This window comes from Microcebus murinus, chromosome 26 (assembly GCF_040939455.1).
Source record: "Microcebus murinus isolate Inina chromosome 26, M.murinus_Inina_mat1.0, whole genome shotgun sequence".
NCBI lineage: Eukaryota > Metazoa > Chordata > Mammalia > Primates > Cheirogaleidae > Microcebus > Microcebus murinus.
The window spans coordinates 410,984-432,794 of record NC_134129.1 but is presented as its reverse complement, the minus strand read 5'-3'; the positions used below and the strand labels follow the sequence as shown (position 1 = coordinate 432,794).

At 39.0% G+C, this 21,811-nt stretch overlaps 1 protein-coding gene across 5 annotated transcripts in view; it reads right to left on the bottom strand.

Annotated features, from left to right (window-relative positions):
• The window catches only part of CNOT6L (CCR4-NOT transcription complex subunit 6 like), a 109,069-nt gene that overhangs the window by 10,149 nt on the left and 77,109 nt on the right, over positions 1-21,811 (bottom strand). For 4 of the 5 annotated variants that reach the window (XM_012743815.2, XM_012743804.2, XM_012743789.3 and 1 more), the window contains 3 exons: positions 18,128-18,279; positions 5,655-5,882; positions 2,203-2,405 (listed from right to left, as the gene is read on the bottom strand). In XM_012743815.2, the coding sequence (XP_012599269.1) occupies positions 2,203-2,405; positions 5,655-5,882; positions 18,128-18,279 (583 nt within the window). The remainder of the gene's footprint in view (positions 1-2,202; positions 2,406-5,654; positions 5,883-18,127; positions 18,280-21,811) is intronic. The other variant, XM_012743844.3, reaches the window with a different exon arrangement.

The window sequence follows — 21,811 nt, the reverse complement described above, 5'->3', positions numbered from 1 at the left end:
GTTAACTAGAAGGCTCCTTAAGTCATTGTAATAATAAATGAAAGAAAAGGCAAGGTTCTCACTTATAGATTCCCACTAATGAATACAGAAGGGTTCCATCATGAAATCTGCTTGCCCTCCGGCTGCGCACTCATGAGTCGCTGCTGCAGCAGCTCTGCTAGCTGGGGGTGGGGGGGAGGCGGCGGACAGAGGCCAGGCCCATTGGCCCTCTCCTTCTTCCACCTCCTCGTCCCAGGGCACCCAGCAGCAGCGACGACGGCACAGCCGGCCTGGTGAGGCAGGCATTTCTAGTTCTCTACCTATACTTCTTTGGATAATGAAAATGGTTCAGTAAGATTTTTTATTCAATTATTAACACGTAAGATCTTTTGAAAAAATATCAGTAAAGAATTTTAAACTGGCTAGGTGCGGGGCTCACGCCTGTAATCTTAGTACTCTGGGAGGCCGAAGTGGGAGGATCATTTGAGCTCAGGAGTTCAAAACCAGCCTGAGCTAAGAGCGAGACCCCGTCTCTACTAAAAATAGAAAGAAATTAATTGGCCAACTAAAAATATATAGGAAAAAAAATTAGCCTGGCATGGTGGTGCATGCCTGTAATCCCAGCTACTTGGGAGGCTGAGGCAGGAGGATCGCCTGAGCCCAGGAGTTTGAGGTTGCGGTGAGCTAGGCTGATGCCATGGCACTCTAGCCCGGGCAACAGAGTGAGATTTTTGTCTCAAAAAAAAAAAAAAAAAAAAAAGGCATTTTAAACTAATTCAGATAACTAAGGAAGATGATTTTTGGTTTGTGGACAAGAAAAAATAACACTTAAAAAAGTCTAGGTGAGATAGAAATTTATTTTTACCTTTTTACCTAAACACATACCATAACAATAATAATAGCTGTAGAATTAATAAACACTTATTTTGGGAAACTTTATTATAGCTTTTCTGAGTTAGGCTGGCAGATGTTTTATTTATCACTATAGTCACAAGGATAGGATTTAAGCTATAGTAAACTATGTATCATTAAACCTTACAGGTGTGCCTTTAAGCTTCCATAAGAGCAGTAATGTGCTCAAGCCAGGTAGTACTGGCTTTCTTAGCACCTCTTCCCAACTCTTCCTTAAGCCACAGAAATCAGCAAACACTACAAATCAGGGCTTCTTTTTCCCAGAAAGCTCATTATTAAATATTTACCAGCACATCATTGCATACGAATGACTGGACAGAATTACCTCCTCTAATAGGAAAATATTAAAATAGATTAAACCCCTATGCAATTTTTTTTCACTTTATGATTGATAATATCAACATACAATTTTCCTTTCTTTCTCTTATTATTTGCTTCTTGGAAAGGAGCTAACAAACACTAAAAAGGGAGAAAGGTTATTAGAGACGTCAAAGAGCCCATTTCATAAATTTGCTTTGGTATTAAATTCCCTCTAGGCTTCTTATACCAAACTACTTTCTAACATCTGCATTTTTTTCAGGATAATATAACATTTTAGTATAAATACCTGAAATGTCAGAAAGTCAAACATGTGCAATATAAGAGCTACAGGTAGATAATCAGAAAATTGGCAATGGGAAAGAGAATAAATACAGAAAGACACCTGTACAATGGGACCAAACTTGTAAGGTTTTTTTTCTTATTTTACAGAAAATGTTTTTCTTTTCCTTTTTTAAGCTGGTGTGTTCCACTGCCTGGGAATATATTAGTGTGAATACAAGGATATAAAATAGACCTTAAGTACAACCTTCTCTAACCCCATCCCTAAAAGAAAGATATCGAAAATCCTAAGACAATTTTGAGAAAAGACTATATACATTCATTCAAGTGACTTTTGCTATATATAGTGCTTATTTCAGTTCTTGCTGAAAGTTAGGAATGGGATGGACAGGTGGGGATTAACTATAATAATATATACAAGTTGCTTTGAACAGTGCCTGGCACCTAGTAAGCATTTTAGAAGTTTTTGCTGTTATCAATATTACCTGAAATTTGAACAAACGAGGGTTCAAAAGGAATTATCAAGACAACAATAACCACAAACCCCAACAAACCTCCTTACATTTAGGTGCATGTGTCAGCCTAGACATTTTGAGAATCTAAAAATTTCTGAAGATTATACAATTAATCATAAACAAAAAATTTACACATTCCTTATCACATGCTTATATTTAAAATTATTTCTATGCCAGCCCGGAGGCTGCCACTCACTTTGAAATCAAAGGTGTAATTGGTGTAAGGCATCAAGTTATTTTCATAGGCGCTCTTAAGTTGGAAGCCATGTGTGATTCTCCCTTCTGAGCTTCCATTCTTTCCATTGCAGCTGAAGTTCATAAGACACTCATTGTACCTTAGTTCTTTGAAGTCTTTATGGTTGTCAGCTACTCCTCCATTGCTTAAATATTCCACAACACCTAGTAGAATAAAGAAGCAACACTACCGTTTAGCATTTAGACCTTATATAAGGCTTCATAGCCAAGACCTGTTACCAGGTGGACCCACCAGGTTTAAAGTGTTTGATTATAATGAGACATACAAAACTGTCTTTTCTTGCTGCTGTTAAAAAAAAAAAAAGATCAAATATCAGCAATTTCATGATTTAACCAAATTAAAGGATATTTGCCTATTTCAAACAAAGTATCAGGATCACCTAAAAATATCCTTAGTTTTCTCAGTGGTTTTTCAAGCTAAAGATGACTTCCAGGACCTAGGGTGGCATTCACCATAAAGGCCTTGATCCTAAATGTTTTTAAAAAATTATTCCAAACCACTATCTTCTTAGTATTTCTCTATTCTATGCAGTCAATCAACAACTTTGGGAATATATAAACAGAGCACACAATAAAAAATCAAATAGATTTTGCATCTACAACATTTCAATGTCTAGTGATGGTAGCTAGAAAGTATCATCCTGAGCTAGAGTGAATTTTCTCAGTCTGACACTATAAAGAACATAATATGCCAGAGGTATACCTCTTGGTCAAAAATATTAAATGTGTCTAAAAAGCTAAAGAAAACAGCAACATCCAAAAAAGTGCACAGCTTCCACTGAATTAGCAAATATGAAAAATGTATCAAAACTCTTATGATGATGAGTGAATACTGGTAAGAGTCATCTTTTTCTATTTGTAACAAGAAATGAGGCCGGGGTAATCCTAGCACTCTGGGAGGCCAAGGCGGGAGGATTGCTAGAGGTCACGATTTCGAACCAGCCTGAGCAAGAGCGAGATCCCATCTCTACTATAAATAGAAAGAAATTAATTGGCCAACTAATATATATAGAAAAAAATCAGCCGGGCATGGCAGTACGTGCCTGTAGTCCCAGCTACTCAGGAGGCTGAGGCAGGAGGATTGCTTGAGCCCAGGAGTTTGAGGTTGCTGTGAGCTAGGCTGACGCCACGGCACTCACTCTAGCCTGGGCAACAAAGCGAGACTCTGTCTTAAAAAAAAAAAAAGAAAAAAAAGAAATGAGAACAAGATATAATGAATGAGTGATAAATGCAATATCAGCATTGTGTATATTTTGATACCTCAAAAGGAGGTATCATTTATCTAGCATTTACTACATGCCAGGCACTATTCTAAGTGCTTTACATACTTAAATTTCACAAACAACTCTATGAGGTGAATAGTATCATCTTCTTACTTAAAATGAGAAACTTAGTCATAGACTGCATAGCTCATAAATGGCAGAACCAGGATCCAATCCTGATAGGCTGGGGCTCCAGAGTCAACTAATGATACTGTGCTGCCAAATGACAGTTACTTAGCTTAAACAATCAAATAAAATAGGAGAAAAACTTGCACTTGAAAGCAATTCAACTCTAAAAGGGATTAAGAAAGGAAAATGTGGTTAAGGTGCCAAGCGGGCCAGGGGTGAAGATAAACATTTGTAAACAAGGATTTCAGCATTTATTTGCTAGGGAGAAAAAGATGTTCTCTAGCTTAGTGACTTTTTTTTAATATCCCAAGTCTAGGCATTTAGATTATATTTATTGTTGAGTGATCATTTAAAATAATTTTAAATAGCCCAAAAGTGATAACATGCAAAATTCAAAATATGGTCGGGTGTGGTGGCTCATGCCTGTAATCCTAGCACTCTGGGAGGCCAAGGTGGGAGGACTGCTCAAGGTTAAGAGTTTGAAACCAGACAGAGCAAGAACAAGACCCCGTCTCTATTATAAATAGAAAGAAATTAATTGGCCAACTAAAAATATATAGAAAAAATTAGTCGGGCATGGTGGCGCATGCCTGTAGTCCCAGCTACTTGGGAGGATGAGGCAGGAGGATCGCTTGAGCCCAGGAGTTTGAGGTTGCTGTGAGCTAGGCTGACACCACGGCACTCACTCTAGCCTGGGCAACAAAGTGAGACTCTGTCTCAAAAAAAAAAAAAAAATCAAAATATGCTTTGGTATTAACAAAAGAGTAACACTTCAATGTTTTACATTTGAAATGTTTTACATTTGAAATAAAAGCAAGTTTCAACATAAAGTACCATGTTTCCCTGAAAATAATACAAGGTCTCATTTATTTTTCCTCAAGAAGATACCCTAGGGCTTATTTTCAGAGGATGTGTTATTTTTTTTCAACTATGGTACAATAATCTACATTTATTCAAATATAGTTAAGTCGTCTTCTGGAACATCATCCTAACTCTACAAATCCCGAATTCCATCCTGAATTTCTTGCAACTCTATTTCCTTTAGAACCATTGGCCCCAATCTCTCATGTCGAGCACTAGAGGTCTCATGGGGCAGATGAGAAGGGCTGCTTGTCATCCTTCCTGCTCCATGACAAAATGCATGGGTTGTGCAGATGCCCTGCGTAGCCACGCCCCTCGCTAGGTCTTATTTTTGGGGTAGGGCTTATATTGTGCACATGCTTAGAAATCCTGCTAGGGCTTATTTTATGGGTAGGTCTTATTTTCAGGGAAACACGGTATCTTAGTGGAACTCAAACTAATATGAAATGCTACTATGAATGCTATCAGAATTCTGATAATTCTTCTGTACCCAATAACAGTATTCAAGTATCATAACAAATTCACTTAAAAGTTGCCAAAGTTATTAAACTATATAGCTACCCATGATGAATATTTTCTTGTTGCCCTTTCATGTCACCCTTCTCCACTACACTCTTGTGCCTCAGGAGGCTGACCTTTATTGCATCATCTGCAAATCCCTGCCCCCCTGTTGTCCTAGCTGGATTTGGTCAATAGGCAGCACTGGCAGGAGATTAGAGGACAAGAGCCGTGAGTGTGGTGGGTCCTGGCTCCCTTGTTGTCAACTGCATCATTCAATTCAAAGCCATTCCTCCTATAATGTGGTCCTCTTCTACAACTATACTTTTTCCAAGTTTTGTCTGATGACAACTCCCAACACTTTCCCTTTTAGGTGTAGGGGTGGTAAAGGGACCCTAACTCCCCTAGTAGCAGAGCACTGCATCATATATTGTTTTGTTTCCTTTAACTTGGCTCATACCTTTAGAAATAGCTTCTTTATTAAATTTTGCTCAATTACCCCATGTCCCACCCCTGGGATTCTTACTGATATACTCCCTAATTTAGAAGGGAAATTCTCTACTGAAAAGTTAGGAGCTAGCTGGCCTTTGAACTAAGAGTAAAAGCAAAATCAAAAGCAACAAGGAAAAGATGTTATAAATACCTGAATCTGGCAATGAGTTAAGATCTGCACATAGCACCAGCGGGATGGAATTAGGATCTGCAGTTGGGCTGCCAGGCCTACTAGAGGCTTTCTCCAGAATGTTTTTAACCTCTGAGACAAACATCATGGTCTGGATAAGTTTCACATCAGAATACTCTGGGTCCCAATGCATGTGGGCATTTGCCACTATAAGCAGCTGTTTGTCTGCAGCATGAATAGGCTTCATACCTAAATTTAAACATCACAAAAAGAAGATAAAGTTATGCTTTGTGTTTCAAGAAAAGTGGTATCTTAAGGTTTTCTCAAAAATATTCATAGTTACTTTATTCTTTTCTATGAATTTATAACTTCCATCTCATAAAGTAGTTCTTAGAAGTCAGAGGGATGAGATTTTGGTAATCTTTTTTTTACCTGGGCTAGAGTGCCATGGCGTCAGCCTAGCTCACAGCAACCTCAAACTCCTGGGCTCAAGCGATCCTCTTGCCTCAGCCTGGGACTACAGGCTTGTGCAACCATGCCCGGCTAATATTTTTCTCTATATATTTTTAGTTGGCCAATTAATTTCTTTTTATTTTTAGTAGAGACAGAGTCTCGAGCTTCCTCAGGCTGGTTTCGAACTCCTGACCTTGAGCAATCCACCCACCTCGGCCTCCCGGAGTGCTAGGATTACAGGTGTGAGCCACTATGCCCAGCCTTCTAGTAATCTTAATATGGGAATTATTCTTCTAGATCAAGTTGGCCAACTATAGCCCATGGGCTAAATCTGGCCCACATGTTTTTGTAGAGCCTATATGAGCTAAGGATGGTTTTAAATTTTTAAAGGGTTCTATGAAGGAAAAAAACGTGTGATAGAGACTATATGTGACCCACAGAGCCTAAAATACAATATTTACTATTTGGCCCTTTACAGAAAAAGTATGCTGACCCCTGTTCTACATGCCCAAGTTATACTGTGATTTAATCAACATTTGATTATAATACCTTGCATTTGCTGAGTTCTTAAATAAGCACTTTTTTAAAAAAAACTTTCAGTTGATTTAGGGGTATAAGTGTTTTTTTTCTTACATGGATGAACTGTACAGTAGTGGAGTCAGGGTTTTTAGCATACCCATCAACTGAACAGTCTACATTATACCGAATAGGTAATTTCTCATCCTTCATCTCCCTCCCTCCTTCTGAGTCTCCAATGTCCATTATGATAATATCTGTCATTTAACCACTTCGGTAGGAGCGTCGACTATAGTCTACAGCCAAAGATGAACGCGCACAGCCGAGCATTGACTATAGTCAATAGCAACAGATGAATGCGCACGTCAACTTTAGCCGACAGCTGTGATATGAAGGCGCACAGCCGAGTGTTGACTTTAGCCGACAGCTGTGATGACTGTTATAATTTTCCATTTATTAAAATAAAATTGTGAACATTTAAAAATAATGTAATAAAAACATATATGTATATGTTACCTATTCTGATTTACATTACAAGTGAAGCTGCCTGTAAAGTAAAACAAGCCTCCAGAACTTTAAAGCTTTCCTCCTCACACAAGAGCAAAATGGATTCGTCAAGGTACAGCGCAAACTATCATGTGGACTGTGAGTGCCAGCTGTGGGCAAGGTTTCATGGCCAGTGAGCGCCGTACAGAAGTAGTTAAATATCACAATAACCTAATGAGGCAGGTCTTCAGTTATTTGGGTCACCAAAACCTTAATTTAAATTCTTCCTACTGCCTAGTATTCATTTGCTTTGCATTTAAGCATAACAGTGATGGGTCAGTAGTAAATGGCAGTAACACTACATTAAATAATACAAAATAAAATAAGGAAGTGAATTTGCTACCTAAACAAATTCATACCCTACACTCAAAGTTATTTTTAAAATGAGAATTAGAGCATAGTATGCTCTCAAAGTCTGAACACTTAGGTTTTAGACCTGGTTTTATTACTAATTATTTTGTATGGTCTTGGGCCAGTCATTTAACATTTTTGGTGCTTAGGTTCATTTGGAAAATGAGATATTCAACTAGAAGATCTCCAAGTTTACTTTTTTCCCCTAAAATCTATGTTTCTTTTTTTTTTTTTTGAGACAGAGTCTCAGGTTAGAGTGTCGTGGCATCAGCCTAGCTAACAGCAACCTCCAACTCCTGGGCTCAAGCAATCCTTCTGCCTTAGCCTCCCAAGTAGCTGGGACTACAGGCATGTGCTACCATGCCTGGCTAATTTTTTTTATATATGTATTTTTAGTTGTCCAATTAATTTCTTTTTAGTAGAGACGGGGTCTTGCTCTTGTTCAGGCTGGTCTCGAACTCCTGACCTTCAGGGATCCACCGCCTTGGCCTCCCAGAGTTCTAGGATTACAGGCGTGATCCACTTCGCCTGGCCAAATCTATGTTTCTTAATTATGTCAAAATAAACATCAACATAGTACTTTCCAAATGGTGGACAGGATAATATATTAGAAATTGTGAAAATTAAGCATAATATAGTTAGTTAACACGTACTGACAGAGAAAGATGCCCATAAAATATTCAAGGCATAAAGCTCAGTATGCATGGTAAGATACCCTTTAAATAAAATTATATATATATTCTATACGTTAGTAACTGTACAGAGAAATGAACAAGAGCTATTCCTATAGAGTATGAATGAGATGAGGAGTCTCTCACTTTTTACTTTATATACTTTTGGACTTGTGAACTAAAATAAAATTTTATGCTCACTCCCCACAAGCTAACTTAATGGACCCCCTCATGACCAAAGGAATATCCTAAAACTAAATTGTCTGCCAAGAGGAGGGAGGTCAGACAGGCTTCATCATGCCCCCCCTCCCTTCTTGGAGACATCCTTTGTAACCCATAAACAGGCCTAAGGGTATATGCAAGACAATCCTGCAGGTCCTTAGTTTACACAACAAATCTATGTCTGGTGGAATATCTTTGATAATAGCTCCTTATGTTAAAACATTCTAAGTCTTTAGACAAAGCTTCATGTCTTTAACCAATTACAACCCAAAGAATCTTTAAACCCACCTATAACATGTAAGCCCCCGCTTCGAGATGTCCCCACCATTTTGGGCCAAACCAATGTATACCTCCCACGTATTGATTTATGATTTTACCTATAACCCATTTCCCTGAAATGTATAAAAACCAAACTATAACCCAGCCACAGCGAGTCCACTGCTCAAGGCCTCTTGTGAGTGGCTCCAGGTCACGGTCCTCAAATTTGGCTCAGAATAAATCTCTTTAAAATTATTTTACAGAGTTGGCTTTTTTCCATTGACAGACTGTTGGAATATCAGTGAACACACAAATTTAATTTTTCCATTTAAAATTTTACAGAAATGTCACTCAAAATTTTCTATTGAAATATGAACTCTGGAGAAAATGACCTAATTTTTTAAGTCTGCTATTTTGATAAAATCAAGTTTCTTTCTAGTCTTTCCAAGGTACAATTATCTTCAATGATGAGACAACAAGTAACTGAAGTACTTGTTATATGTTACAGAAGTAGTCACTTTTAAAGTAATTTGATCATAAGATAAATGCTTGCAGCCAAAATCTTCTTTTTTTCCTAGAAGTTTTTTTTTTTTTTTTCTTATTTGAGAATCAGTGGATTCCTAGAAGTTTTATAGTGTCACTTTTGGCTGTAGATTAAAAATTTGTCCTTACAAAGGGGCCATAAGCATTTCCCATATTATTAAATTCCCCTTCTAGGAATATAAGAGATACTCATCTCAGAATGTGAAAGTGTCTATTGTATAATTTTGAATTACACTTCTAGAAATTAAAAGGAGAGTTAAACTAAAAAAAAAAAAAAATTCAGCCTTCACAATACAAAAAAAAAACCCTTTAAGAATGGGATTGGAAATGACATAAAAAGTGATAAGATGGAGAGGTCAAAACAAGAAGAAAATTCAAAATCTCATATCAAAGACTGACTTATCTCTGATAATCGGGAAAGGAGGTATGACACATGCATGGTCTGAATAATTCACATCAATACTCAAGGCCAAAAAAAAACCTTCTGCAAAAAGTACAGGGGGGCAAAAAGCCCTGATGTGGTCTCACTGGCTTCTTGCTCTTTGCTTAATAATAAACTAGTAAATAATGAAATGCTTTAAGGCAGGAAATAGGGTAAAAAAGGTCTAGATAATAACGCAAAGTGCATAATGAGTTTCTGACTCTTAAGAAAGCTATAAATAATCTAAAATGCTGAAAAAAGGTACCACATAAATAAAAGATCCTATTCTTGCTCTTACCCTGACAATGATTGAGATATATTAATAACAAAGAAACTAGAGAAAGCGTGCCAAATACTTAACCTTGAAGACAAAAGATTCACACTAAAGAAGCTAAAAATATGGCTCAAAAGAGGAACAAGTCATCATATTTCTAAATTCAGCCTAACTAAAATATTCTCTATTTCAAAGAATCTTTTGGAATTAATGGTATATAAAAAAAAACTACATAGATTACCTGGCAAGTAAAAAAGACTGTGATAGAGATCATAGAATAGCCAAAAAACAAAACAAAAAAACCCCCAAAACCAAAAAACCAAAACCCAAGAAGTTTATGATGCTTTACACAGTTAGTGCTATTTTCCTGCCCATCTCCCTTAACTTTCCTCAAAAGACAAGAAAATAACTTTGCAATAAATAACAGTAAGATTCTCTTCACTTGTTTTGAGATAGGAAACCTGGCATGATATTTATTTTCAAGTATGAATATCTTAAATTGCACTCATGTAGGGACTGACATATATTTTCCTAGTTTAAGAATTAAATTTAGTGAGTAATGTACGTGTCCTGCCCAGAATGTCTGAAAGTAATGTGTTCCAGACAAGGTCTTTGTGATAAACAAGGCCTAGAGGCATAACAAAGGACCTAGGCTGAAGTAAGGAAGAGCTGCCCAGCCCCACGGCGTTGAAGGGTCTGGAGGCCACACGATAAACACATTGTTCCTGTGATTGCTACTGGTTAGTTAATGATGGGTAAGACTCCTGGGGGGGGGGGGCGACCTAAGCCATGCACAGCCACCAGGGATCAGCCTAAGATCTTAGAGGATCACCCTAAGAGAAGCTGGAGATGAGAAATTCCCCCTGTGGCTGCCTTGCCCATCCTTGCTAATCTCGGTCCGTGATCTATGCCTGGCACCTAAACCAACCACCTGGAAATTCTGAGTCAGGGGACATCTGCTTCCCTAAGGCTACGTGTTCCGGAATTTATGGCTATTGCTGAAATGCCTGGATGGTTACATACAAGGAACTAACTTTAATTTTTTAGAGTACAAAAATAAAACTGGGGGGAGGATCAAGATGGCGGACAAGAAACACCGCCAGACAACATGTCTCTGCAGAAAAGACAGATTCTAGCAGAAATTAGAAAAAAGAAGCAAGACGACGAGCATACAGCGGACGAGGGCCGGAAGGAGGGGTACCTGAGACCCCGGGAGACTCCACGCGGGGAAGTTGCAGAGGAGAACTGGAAGCTGAGACCGCCGGAGCAGTCCGGAGACCAGCGGGAGGGGTAGGTGGATCAGTCACCTTTCCCCTCCCCTGCATTTGGGACTGCTGGTGGGCTCCCCAGTGGGTGGAGAGACCTGCGGACACCAGCCCAGAGAAGGCCGCCACCAGCTAGCAGTGAGCCTGTAGCGGACACGGCACCAGGCTCCCAAATCCCTCGGGGCACATCCGTGGGCACAGACCCGAGCTGCGCGGCAGGCGCCATAATGCCTCCTTCTCCAGTCTGCCGACCCTACCCACGGCTGCCCAAAGAGACAAGATAGCCACCAGCCGGAGGCACCTCCAGGGAATGAGACCTTCCCTTTTGGGACCCTACAGCTGACTAAGGGGAACTCAGACTGTGAGCTCCCTACCTGCCAGCCCTCCCAGGTGTTGCTGGCATGGTGATCCCAGGAGAACGGTGCAGACCCTGAGGCTGAGAGACATAGACCCAGCTTGGGCTCCCTGTGGGTGAATTGGGACTGGCACTCCTCTCCCTGGTGGGGATATAGTTTGAACTCTGGGACCCAGAGGTCAGACCTGCAGACCAGATCCTGTGCACCGAGATCTCGCGAACCGAGATCTCACATTGCCCAGGACAGAAGGGATATACGTGAACAGCCTGCTGAGGTGTGTGTGCCTACAGGGGCAGATCAGCGTCCTAAAGGGCAACCCTCCTCCCAAAGGAGGCTGTATGCCTAGCCCAGGTGGCGATCCTGCGCAGGGAACCTCCCTGCCGGCATCACAGTCCGGGGAGGCCTAGTGGCGTGTGGTCTGGCCTGCGGGCAGACGCCCAGGAGTAGCTGCGGAGTTGGGGAGAGTGGAAAAAAGCGAGGCCCGCTCCAGACTGCGGGTCTCAGACAGCCTGACACCCACAAGCAGACTTTCTGGCTGAGCGGGGCCATTCCAGCCCCTCCCTGACAGCTTTTCCTGGAAGCAGAGAACAGAACTTTGACCCCTGCTAACGACATTGGTGGTGCCTGAGGGCAGGCTTACCCAACCCAGCTCCGCCCAGACTCTCTCCTCGACCAGTCCTCACTGAGGGAGAGAAAAGGACACACCTGGAAGTCCCAGGGCCCCACCGACCACCTGATGCACTAGAGTTCTCTCTACAGGAACAAGAGCTGATAACAGGACCCCAAAACAACAGCGTAGCCTGTTCTTCCAAGCAAGCACCACCTACTGGCAGGGAGGGCATCCTACACAGCCTTTACATGGCACCTACTGACTCACTATACAGGGAGTGGTCAAACCTCACCCAAAGACACCACCTACAAGCTCAGAAACTAAACAAGGCGTGTGAATACCCAAACAAAAACATAAAGGAAAGAAACAACTGATCGAAATGGGAAGAAATCAGCGAAGGAACTCTGGAAATATGAAGAACCAAATGGAAAACACACCCCCAAAGAGGAGCACCAGCCCCTTAGAAACACACCAAACAAAATCAGGCAACCAAAATGACAGAAGAGGAATTTCGAACGTGGGTCATAACAAAATTCAATGACCTGCAAGAACAACTCAATAACCAACACAAAGAAACCACAAAAAGCCTCCAGGACCCAGAACAAAAGTTCACTAAAGAAATAGACACAATGAAGAAAAGTTTAACCGAACTCCTAGAAATGAAGAATCAATTCAGGGAACTACAAAATACAGTGGAAAGTCTCAAGAACAGGGTAGATCAAACAGAAGAAAGAATCTCAGAGATTGAAGATAACACCCTCCAACTAAATAAAACCATCACAGAGATAGAGGAGAGAAACAAGAGAAAAGAGCAAAGCCCATAAGAGATGTGGGATTATGTGAAGAAACCTAATGTGAGGGTCACAGGGTTACCAGTAGGGGAAGAAGACAACACTCAAGGGTTGGACAAGCTATTTGAAAATAGAATAGAGGAAAATTTCCCAGGCCTTGCTAAAAATCTCAATATACAAGCTCAAGAAGCTCAGAGGACCCCTGGGAGATTGATTCAATGCAAACAGGAAGACGTCATGACATGCAGTCATCACACTGACCAAAATATCAACTAAAGAGGCCCTTCTAAGAGCTGTAAGACGAAAGAAGCAAGTAACATACAAAGGAAAGCCAATTCGAATAATACCAGACTTCTCTACTGAGACTTTACAAGCAAGGAGAGACTGGGACCCCATTCTCACTCTTCTGAAACAAAACAATGCCCAGCCTAGAATCTTATTCCCTGCAAAATTAAGCTTCGTATATGAAGGAGAAATCAAGACATTCTCAGATAAGCAAAGTCTCAGAGAATTCACCAAGACCAGACCAGCCCTACAAGAAGTACTCAAAACACTGTTACGCACGGAACACCGTAATAAAAACTCACGAATATTAAAACAACCAAAACCCAAAGATTAAAGGCCAGATAATACAATGGCTCAAGAGAGAAATCAAAGGAACAACATCCAACCCAACAGAATGAACAATAATCTACCTTACCTATCAGTTCTCTCAATAAATGTGAATAGCTTAAACTCTCCACTCAAGAGACATAGGCTGGCTGAATGGATAAGAAAATACAGGCCAAGTATATGCTGTCTTCAGGAAACATATCTAACCTGCAAGAATGCATATAGACTAAAAGTAAAAGGGTGGAGATAAGTATTCCAGGCAAGTGGAAGCAAAAGAAGGCTGGCGTGGCAGTTCTAATTTCAGACGATTTAGTTTTTAAACCAACAAAAGTAGTGAAAGACAAAGAGGGTCATTATATAATGGCGAAGGGCACAGTCCAACAAGAAGAGATAACAATTTTAAATATATATGCACCCAACTTAGGTGCACCCAGTTTCATAAAGCAAACCTTACTGGATCTAAGCAAAGGGATTAATAGCAACTCCATAATCACTGGAGATTTCAACACCCCACTGACGGCACAAGACAGATCCTCCAAACAGAAAATTAATAAAGAAATAATGGACTTAAACAAAACTCTGGAACAATTGGGTCGGACTGACATTTACAGGACATTCTACCCAAAATCCACTGAATGTACGTTCTTCTCATCAGCTCACGGGACATTCTCTAAGATTGACCATATCCTAGGACACAAAGTAAACCTCAAGAAATTTTAAAAAATAGAAATCATACCATGTACCTTCTCAGATCACAGTGGAATAAAAGTAGAAATCAACCCTAACAGAAACTCACATTTCTACACAAAAACATGGAAATTAAACAACCTCCTACTAAATGATTACTTCACAAATGAAGAAATCAAGATAGAAATTAAAAAATTCTATAGGCTGGGCGCGGTGGCTCACGCCTGTAATCCTAGCTCTCTGGGAGGCTGAGGCAGGTGGATTGCTCGAGGTCAGGAGTTCGAAACCAGCCTGAGCAAGAGCAAGACTCCGTCTCTACTATAAATGGAAACAAATTAATTAGCCAACTAATATATATAGAAAAAATTAGCCTGGCATTGTGGTGCATGCCTGTATTCCAGCTACTTGAGAGGCTGAAGCAGGAGGATTGCTTGAGCCAGGAGTTTGAGGTTGCTGTGAGCTAGGCTGACGCCACGGCACTCACTCTAGCCTGGGCAACAAAGTGAGACTCTGTCTCAAAAAAAAAAAAAAAAAAAAAAGTTCTATGAACAAAATGACAATGGAGAGACAAGTTATCAAATCCTCTGGGACATAGCGAAAGCAGTTCTGAGAGGAAAGTTTATCTCCATAAATGCCTATAACCAAAAGACAAAAAGATCACAAACAGACAATCTAACGAAACGACTCAAGGAGCTGGAAAAAGAAGAACAGACCAACCCCAAACCCAGCAGAAGAAGTGAAATCAATGAGATCAAATCAGAACTAAATGAAACTGAAAACAGGGAAGCTATTCAGGAGATTAATAAAACAAAAAGTTGGTTCTTTGAAAAAATAAACAAAATTGACATTGGCTAAGCTAACGAAAAGCAGAAAAGAGAAATCTCTAATAAGCTCCATCAGGAACAAAAAAGGAGATATCACAACTGATCCCAAAGAGATACAAGATATAATTTATGAATACTACAAAAATGTTTATGCACACAAACTGGAAAATGTGGAGGAAATGGACAAATTTCTAGAAACACACAGCCTCCCTAGGCTCAACCAGGAAGAAATAGATTCCCTGAACAGACCAATCTCAACAGCTGAAATAGAAACAGCAATTAAAAATCTCCCTAAAAAGAAAAGTCCCGGTCCAGATGGTTTCACACCCGAATTTTACCACACTTACAAAGAAGAACTAGTACCTATCTTGCAGAAACTATTCCACAACATCGAGAAGAACGGAAACCTCCCCGACACCTTTTATGAAGCGAATATTACCCTGATACCAAAACCAGGAAAGGATGCAACAAAAAAAGAAAACTACAGACCAATGTCCCTAATGAATATAGATGCAAAAATTTTCAACAAAATCTTAGCTAACCGAATCTAGACACTTATCAAAAAAATAATCCATCACGACCAAGTGGGCTTCATCCCAGGGATGCAGGGATGGTTCAACATACGTAAATCTATAAATGCAATTCACCACATAAACAGAAGCAAAAGCAAAGACCACATGATTCTTTCAATAGATGCAGAAAAGCTTTTGACAAAATTCAACACCCTTTCATGATACGAACACTTAATAAAATAGGCATAGAAGGGACATACCTAACAATGATACAAGCCATATATGACAGACCCATAGCCAACATGATACTGAATGGGGAAAAACTGAAATCATTCCCACTTAGAACTGGAACCAGACAAGGCTGCCCACTATCTCCACTTCTGTTCAACATAGTGCTGGAAGTCCTGGCTGCAGCAATCAGAGAGGAAAATGGAATTAAAGGTATCCAAATAGAGACAGAAGAGATCAAACTTTCACTGTTTGCTGATGATATGACATTTTACCTAGAAAACCCCAAAGATTCAACCAAGAAACTCCTGGAACTGATCAATGAATTTAGTAAAGTCTCAGGGTACAAAATCAATACATAGAAATCAGAGGCATTCATATACGCCAACAACAATCTAATTGAGAACCAAATCAAAGACTCAATTCCCTTTACAATAGCAACAAAGAAATTAAAGTACCTAGGAATATACTTAACCAAGGAGGTAAAAGATCTCTACAGGGAGAACTATGAAACACTGAGGAAGGAAATAGCAGAGGATGTAAACAGATGGAAATCCATACCATGCTTGTGGATCGGCAGACTCAACATCATTAAAATGTCTATACTACCCAAACTGATCTACAGATTCAATGCAATACCTATTAAAATCCCATCAGTATTCTTCACAAATATAGAAAAAATAATTTTACGCTTCATATAGAACCAAAGAAGACCCCGAATATCAAAAGCAATTCTAGGCAACAAAAACAAAATGGGAGGCATTAATATGCCAGATATCAAACTATACTACAAAGCTGTAGTAATTAAATCAATCTTGTATTGGCACAAAAATAGGAATATTGACCAGTGGAACAGATCTGAGAATCCTGATATAAAACCATCCTCATATAGCCATCTAATCTTTGACAAAGCAGATAAAAACATGCACTGGGGAAAAGAATCCCTTTTCAATAAATGGTGCTGGGAAAACTGGATAGCCACTTGTAGAAGGCTAAAACAGGACCCACACCTTTCACCTCTCACAAAAATCAACTCACGCTGGATAATAGTCTTAAACCTAAGGTATGAAACTATTAGAATTCTAGAGGAAAAAGTTGGAAATACTCTCCTAGACATCGGCCTAGGCAAAGAGTTTATGAAGAAGTCCCCAAAGGCAATCACAGCAGCAACAAAAATAAATAAATGGGACATGATCAAACTACAAAGCTTCTGCACAGCCAAAGAAATAGTCATGAAGGTAAATAGACAACCTACAGAATGGGAGAAAAGTTTTGCATCCTACGCATCCAATAAGGGACTGATAACTAGAATATACTTAGAATTCACGAAAATCAGCAAGAAAAAATCAAATAACCCTATTCAAAAGTGGGCAAAGGACTTGAACAGAAACTTTTCTAAAGAAGACAGAAGAATGGCCAACAAACATATGAAAAAATGCTCAACATCTCTAATCATCAGGGAAATGCAAATCAAAACCACAATGAGATATCACTTAACTCCAGTGAGAATGGCCTTTATCAAAAAGTCTCCAAACAATAAATGCTGGCATGGATGCGGAGAGAGAGGAACACTCCTACACTGCTGGTGGGACTGCAAACTAGTTCAACCTCTTTGGAAAGCAATATGGAGATACCTCAAAGTGATACAAGTGAATCTACCATTTGATCCAGCAATCCCATTGCTGGGCATCTACCCAAAAGATCCAATGACACTCTACAAATGGGACACCTGCACTCGAATGTTTATAGCAGCACAATTCATAATTGCAAGGCTGTGGAAACAGCCCAAGTGCCCATCAATCCAAGAATGGATTAATAAAATGTGGTATATGTATACCATGGAGTACTATTCAGCTCTAAGAAACAATGGTGACATAGCACATCTTATATTTTCCTGGTTAGAGCTGGAACCCATACTGTTAAGTGAAGTTTCCCAAGAATGGAAAAACAAGCACCACATATACTCACCAGCAAACTGGTATTAACTGAGCAGCACCTAAGTGGACACATAGGTACTACAGTAATAGGGTACTGGGTCGGGGGGAGGGGGAAGGGTATAAACATATATAATTAGTGAGATGTGCACCATCTGGGAGATGGTCATGCTGGAGACTCAGACTTGTGGGGGCTGGGGGGGAAGGGCATTTATTGAAACCTTAAAATCTGTACCCCATAATATTCCAAAATAAATAATTAAATTAATTAATTAATTAAGACCAAAAAAAAACTGACTGGTGTATTAACACTCGAGTCAACTGTCTGTATGTGTGTCCGCGTTTTTCTTTGTGTTCTGTGTTTTTGTTTTGTGTTCTGTGTTCATCCTCCGTCCTGTAAATGGTCCATGACACACTCACCTGCTCCAAATAGTTCTTTGTGGACCTCCAATACCACAGCAACACCAATGTTATCTTTTGTCATCACTCTGTTCAGCATTGCTTCAGATCCGTCTGAATTAGCCATTGCCACTTGGTTAAATTCCACTGTATGCTTCTGCACCAATGTAAATCTAAAAGGAATAATGCATTATTATGACTTTAGGCAGTTGGCTATAATGCTAAAAGACATTAAATGAAGGGAGATACAAGATACAGACATCATTCATTGTCTCCCTTGTCATTTTCTAACTGCAAGGGATCATGTGATATATTAATAGCTCTGGCCACTAGGATGTAAGAAGTCTGATTAATGTAAAAATTTCCTTGGAGACCCCACCTACCAAAGATGGCATATGCATTCCTTTGCCCATTTACACCTTTGCCCCTTTCAGTGAGTGCCTGGTGGAATAACCATCTTGTGACCATGTAGTAAGAAGCAGGAAGGCAAAAGCCAACCTTTTAAAAAGGAGGAAACCACTGAACCAGTTCTGGACTGCCTATCACCGTATGGCTTCTTGTGTGAGAAAATTATCTCTCCATCATTTGTTTAAGCTACTGCTGGAATTCTCTGGCATTTAAAGGAAGACAGACTCTTAACTGAGTTAGCAAGTTAATGAGAAAAAACAGAATAAAATCTATCTACCCTGTTTGTAAGTTTTGTTCCCACCACATCAAGAGATTTGTCAAGAAAATGCAGGGACACACACTTAACTAAGGAGTAACAGCTTTTCCCACCTAGTTTTTATTAGAAAGCTGCAATTGTGTGTTAAGTGTTTAGAGAGACAGATTCTGCAAGATGAAGAAATGGCTCTCCCTGTAATTATAGCTTCTGTGCTAACAGTATTTCCTTAGTGACACATTATTAAGTATTATAGAGTTGTAGGATTTAATAGAATTAATCTAGCACTGACATTGAATAGCCGTATGCCTTGGTCAAGCCATTTAACCTCTTTCAGCCTAATTTTATAAATTTTGTGAAATATTTATAAATGATCAATATCTAATAAATATAAGACTTTCATTTGGGTGAAATGAAGAAAAGACATCTTTGTTCTCCTAACAGTTCCTGCTCCCCACTTTCCTCCTACCTTCGAAAACAGAAGCATGTGCACATCCCTTCAAAAATATTGACTCACTATGTAGCAGGATACTGTGCTAGATGAAATAACATTCCCTCCCTCCCCTACTCCAATTCTGCATGTCTCAGATATGCTGAGAAGTTTAAAGGGCTGGGTCATGTGCCTATTTCTAACCTAGAATGCTTAAAGGGAGTATAAATATACTTCTTGAATCTTAAGAATTTCTCAGATATTGTGCTTTTAAAAGAAAGAGATTTCCAGCATTAATGCTGATAGCTGTAGTATCCTATAATTTATCTTGTTTCTGCATTTATTGTATATTAATATATATTTATAATACATTTGTGGATTAATAAAATGTGATATATGTATACCATGGAGTACTATTCAGCTATAAGAAACAATGGTGATATAGCACCTCTTGTATTATCCTGGATAGAGCTGGAACACACCCTACTAAGTGAAGTATCCCAAGAATGGAAAAATAAGCACCTCATGTACTCACCATCAAATTGGTTTTAACTGATCAACAACTAAGTGTACATATAGGAATAATATTCATCGGGCATCGGTCAGATGGGAGGGGTGATGATGGGTATATACGTACCATGTTTCCCTGAAAATAAAACCTACCTATAAAATAAGCCCGAGCAGGATTTCTAAGCATTTGCACAATATAAGCCCTACCCTGAAAATAAGACGTAGTGAGGGGCGTGGCTACGCAGCGTATCTGCACAACCCATGCATTTCGACATGGAGCAGTAAAGACGACGACAACGAGCAGCCCTTCTCATCTACCCCATGAGAGATTGGGGCCAATGGTTCTAAAGGAAATAGAGTTGTAAGAAATTCAGGATGGAATCTGGGATTTGGAGAGTTACGTTGATGTTCCAGAAGACGACAACTTAACTATATTTAAATAAATGTAGATTATTGGACCGTACTTAAGAAAAATAATATATCCCCTGAAAATAAGCCCTAGGGTGTCTTCTTGAGGAAAAATAAATATAAGACCCTGTCTTATTTTTGGGGAAACACAGTACATAATGAGTGCAATGTGTACCATCTGGGGGAGGGACACACTTGAAGCTCTGACTTGGGGGGGGCAGGGGAGGGCAAGGGCAATATATGGAACCTAAACATTTGTACCCCCATAATATGCTGAAATAAAAATAAAATCCTCCCCAAAACATATACATTTATAATATAGTATGAAATAATTATCCATATTCTACCCCAACTTTACCTTCACAATGCTATTTCTTACTTTCCCTTCCCACACAAACCAAATGTAATCTACTCTGCTTCTACTCTCCATCTCACAGATTTCCATACAGGTAACATTTTGAAATACAGAGGCCTTCCTTCATCTTTTCTATTAGATGTTTCTTTTGAATAAGAGATACTGGTTTATAGTTACTCTCCAGTTATTAATCCAAGCCACTAAGCCTTGGTATATGTAAAATCTTAAACTTGTCTCTCGTTCAATACTTTTATTCATTTATTATTCATACTCTAAGGCTGGTCCTCAGATACTATTTTCTACATTACTCCTGATGCTATTTTATTCTAACAATTCTTCTGTGTATTTGCTTTTTTGAAAACTCTAAACAAAAGGTCAAATGAGTACAAGAAAGAACATATATAGTGAAGATTGATATGACAAAAAAAAACCCTTCTTATATGATTTGCTAAAGATTATTAGGTTGAATGTTTCATATGTAGGAAGAACATGTCCAAAACAGCCCTTCAAACAAAGACATAACTCAATTTACTTTAGGCCAACTTAGGCCTAAAGTAATTTTATGGGCTGTGATATGATTACATTAATGCTGGAGAGGGGAAAGTGAATGCCAACTATGAGAAACTAAAACCACCTATAGCACTTAAGTAATATTCCCTCCCTGAATTAATTTATAAGTGAAAAGGAACAATGTAGTTCATAGTCAAGAAGATAATATAATCAACAAAAGTTCATTTAACCCTTTCTAGATCATGTCTTAAAGCAGGCACTCTTAAAACCAAATCAAATAGAAGTTCTTAATGTATATTCAGTCTGAAATGCTATAATGAGTGTTTGGGTCCCTTTAAGTAATCGTGGGAGTTCCAGAAAATAACTGCAAAAAGGTAAGCCTTAGAAACTAGGATCAATAATGAAGAAAAGTGGATAAACACGCACCTTATATTTATAAAGCTCGTTTAACCACTGAGCAAGTCTACATTCGTTATTATTTTTAGCCCCATAAGAAACATCTATGGGATAAAAAATCCATAGAAAAAGAAAGTAGTACAGATAAACAGTAAGTGGACCAAATAGCATCTAAATTCACTGAATTCATTTACTTAAAATAACATGGATGTTGGCAATATACCTGCGTCAATAAAAACACTGACTGGCTTTGTTATAATAGGTATTAAACAGGGATATACTGGAAAATAGCCACAAGCATGTATATGCTTATCCTATAAACAGATGGTTCCCTATCTAATGTATCAAATCTAAATTATTAACCATGAGATTCAATCTCTATCAGATTTCACATATTTCATTTTCCATTGCCTTGTCTCAATCCTCTAACTCTCT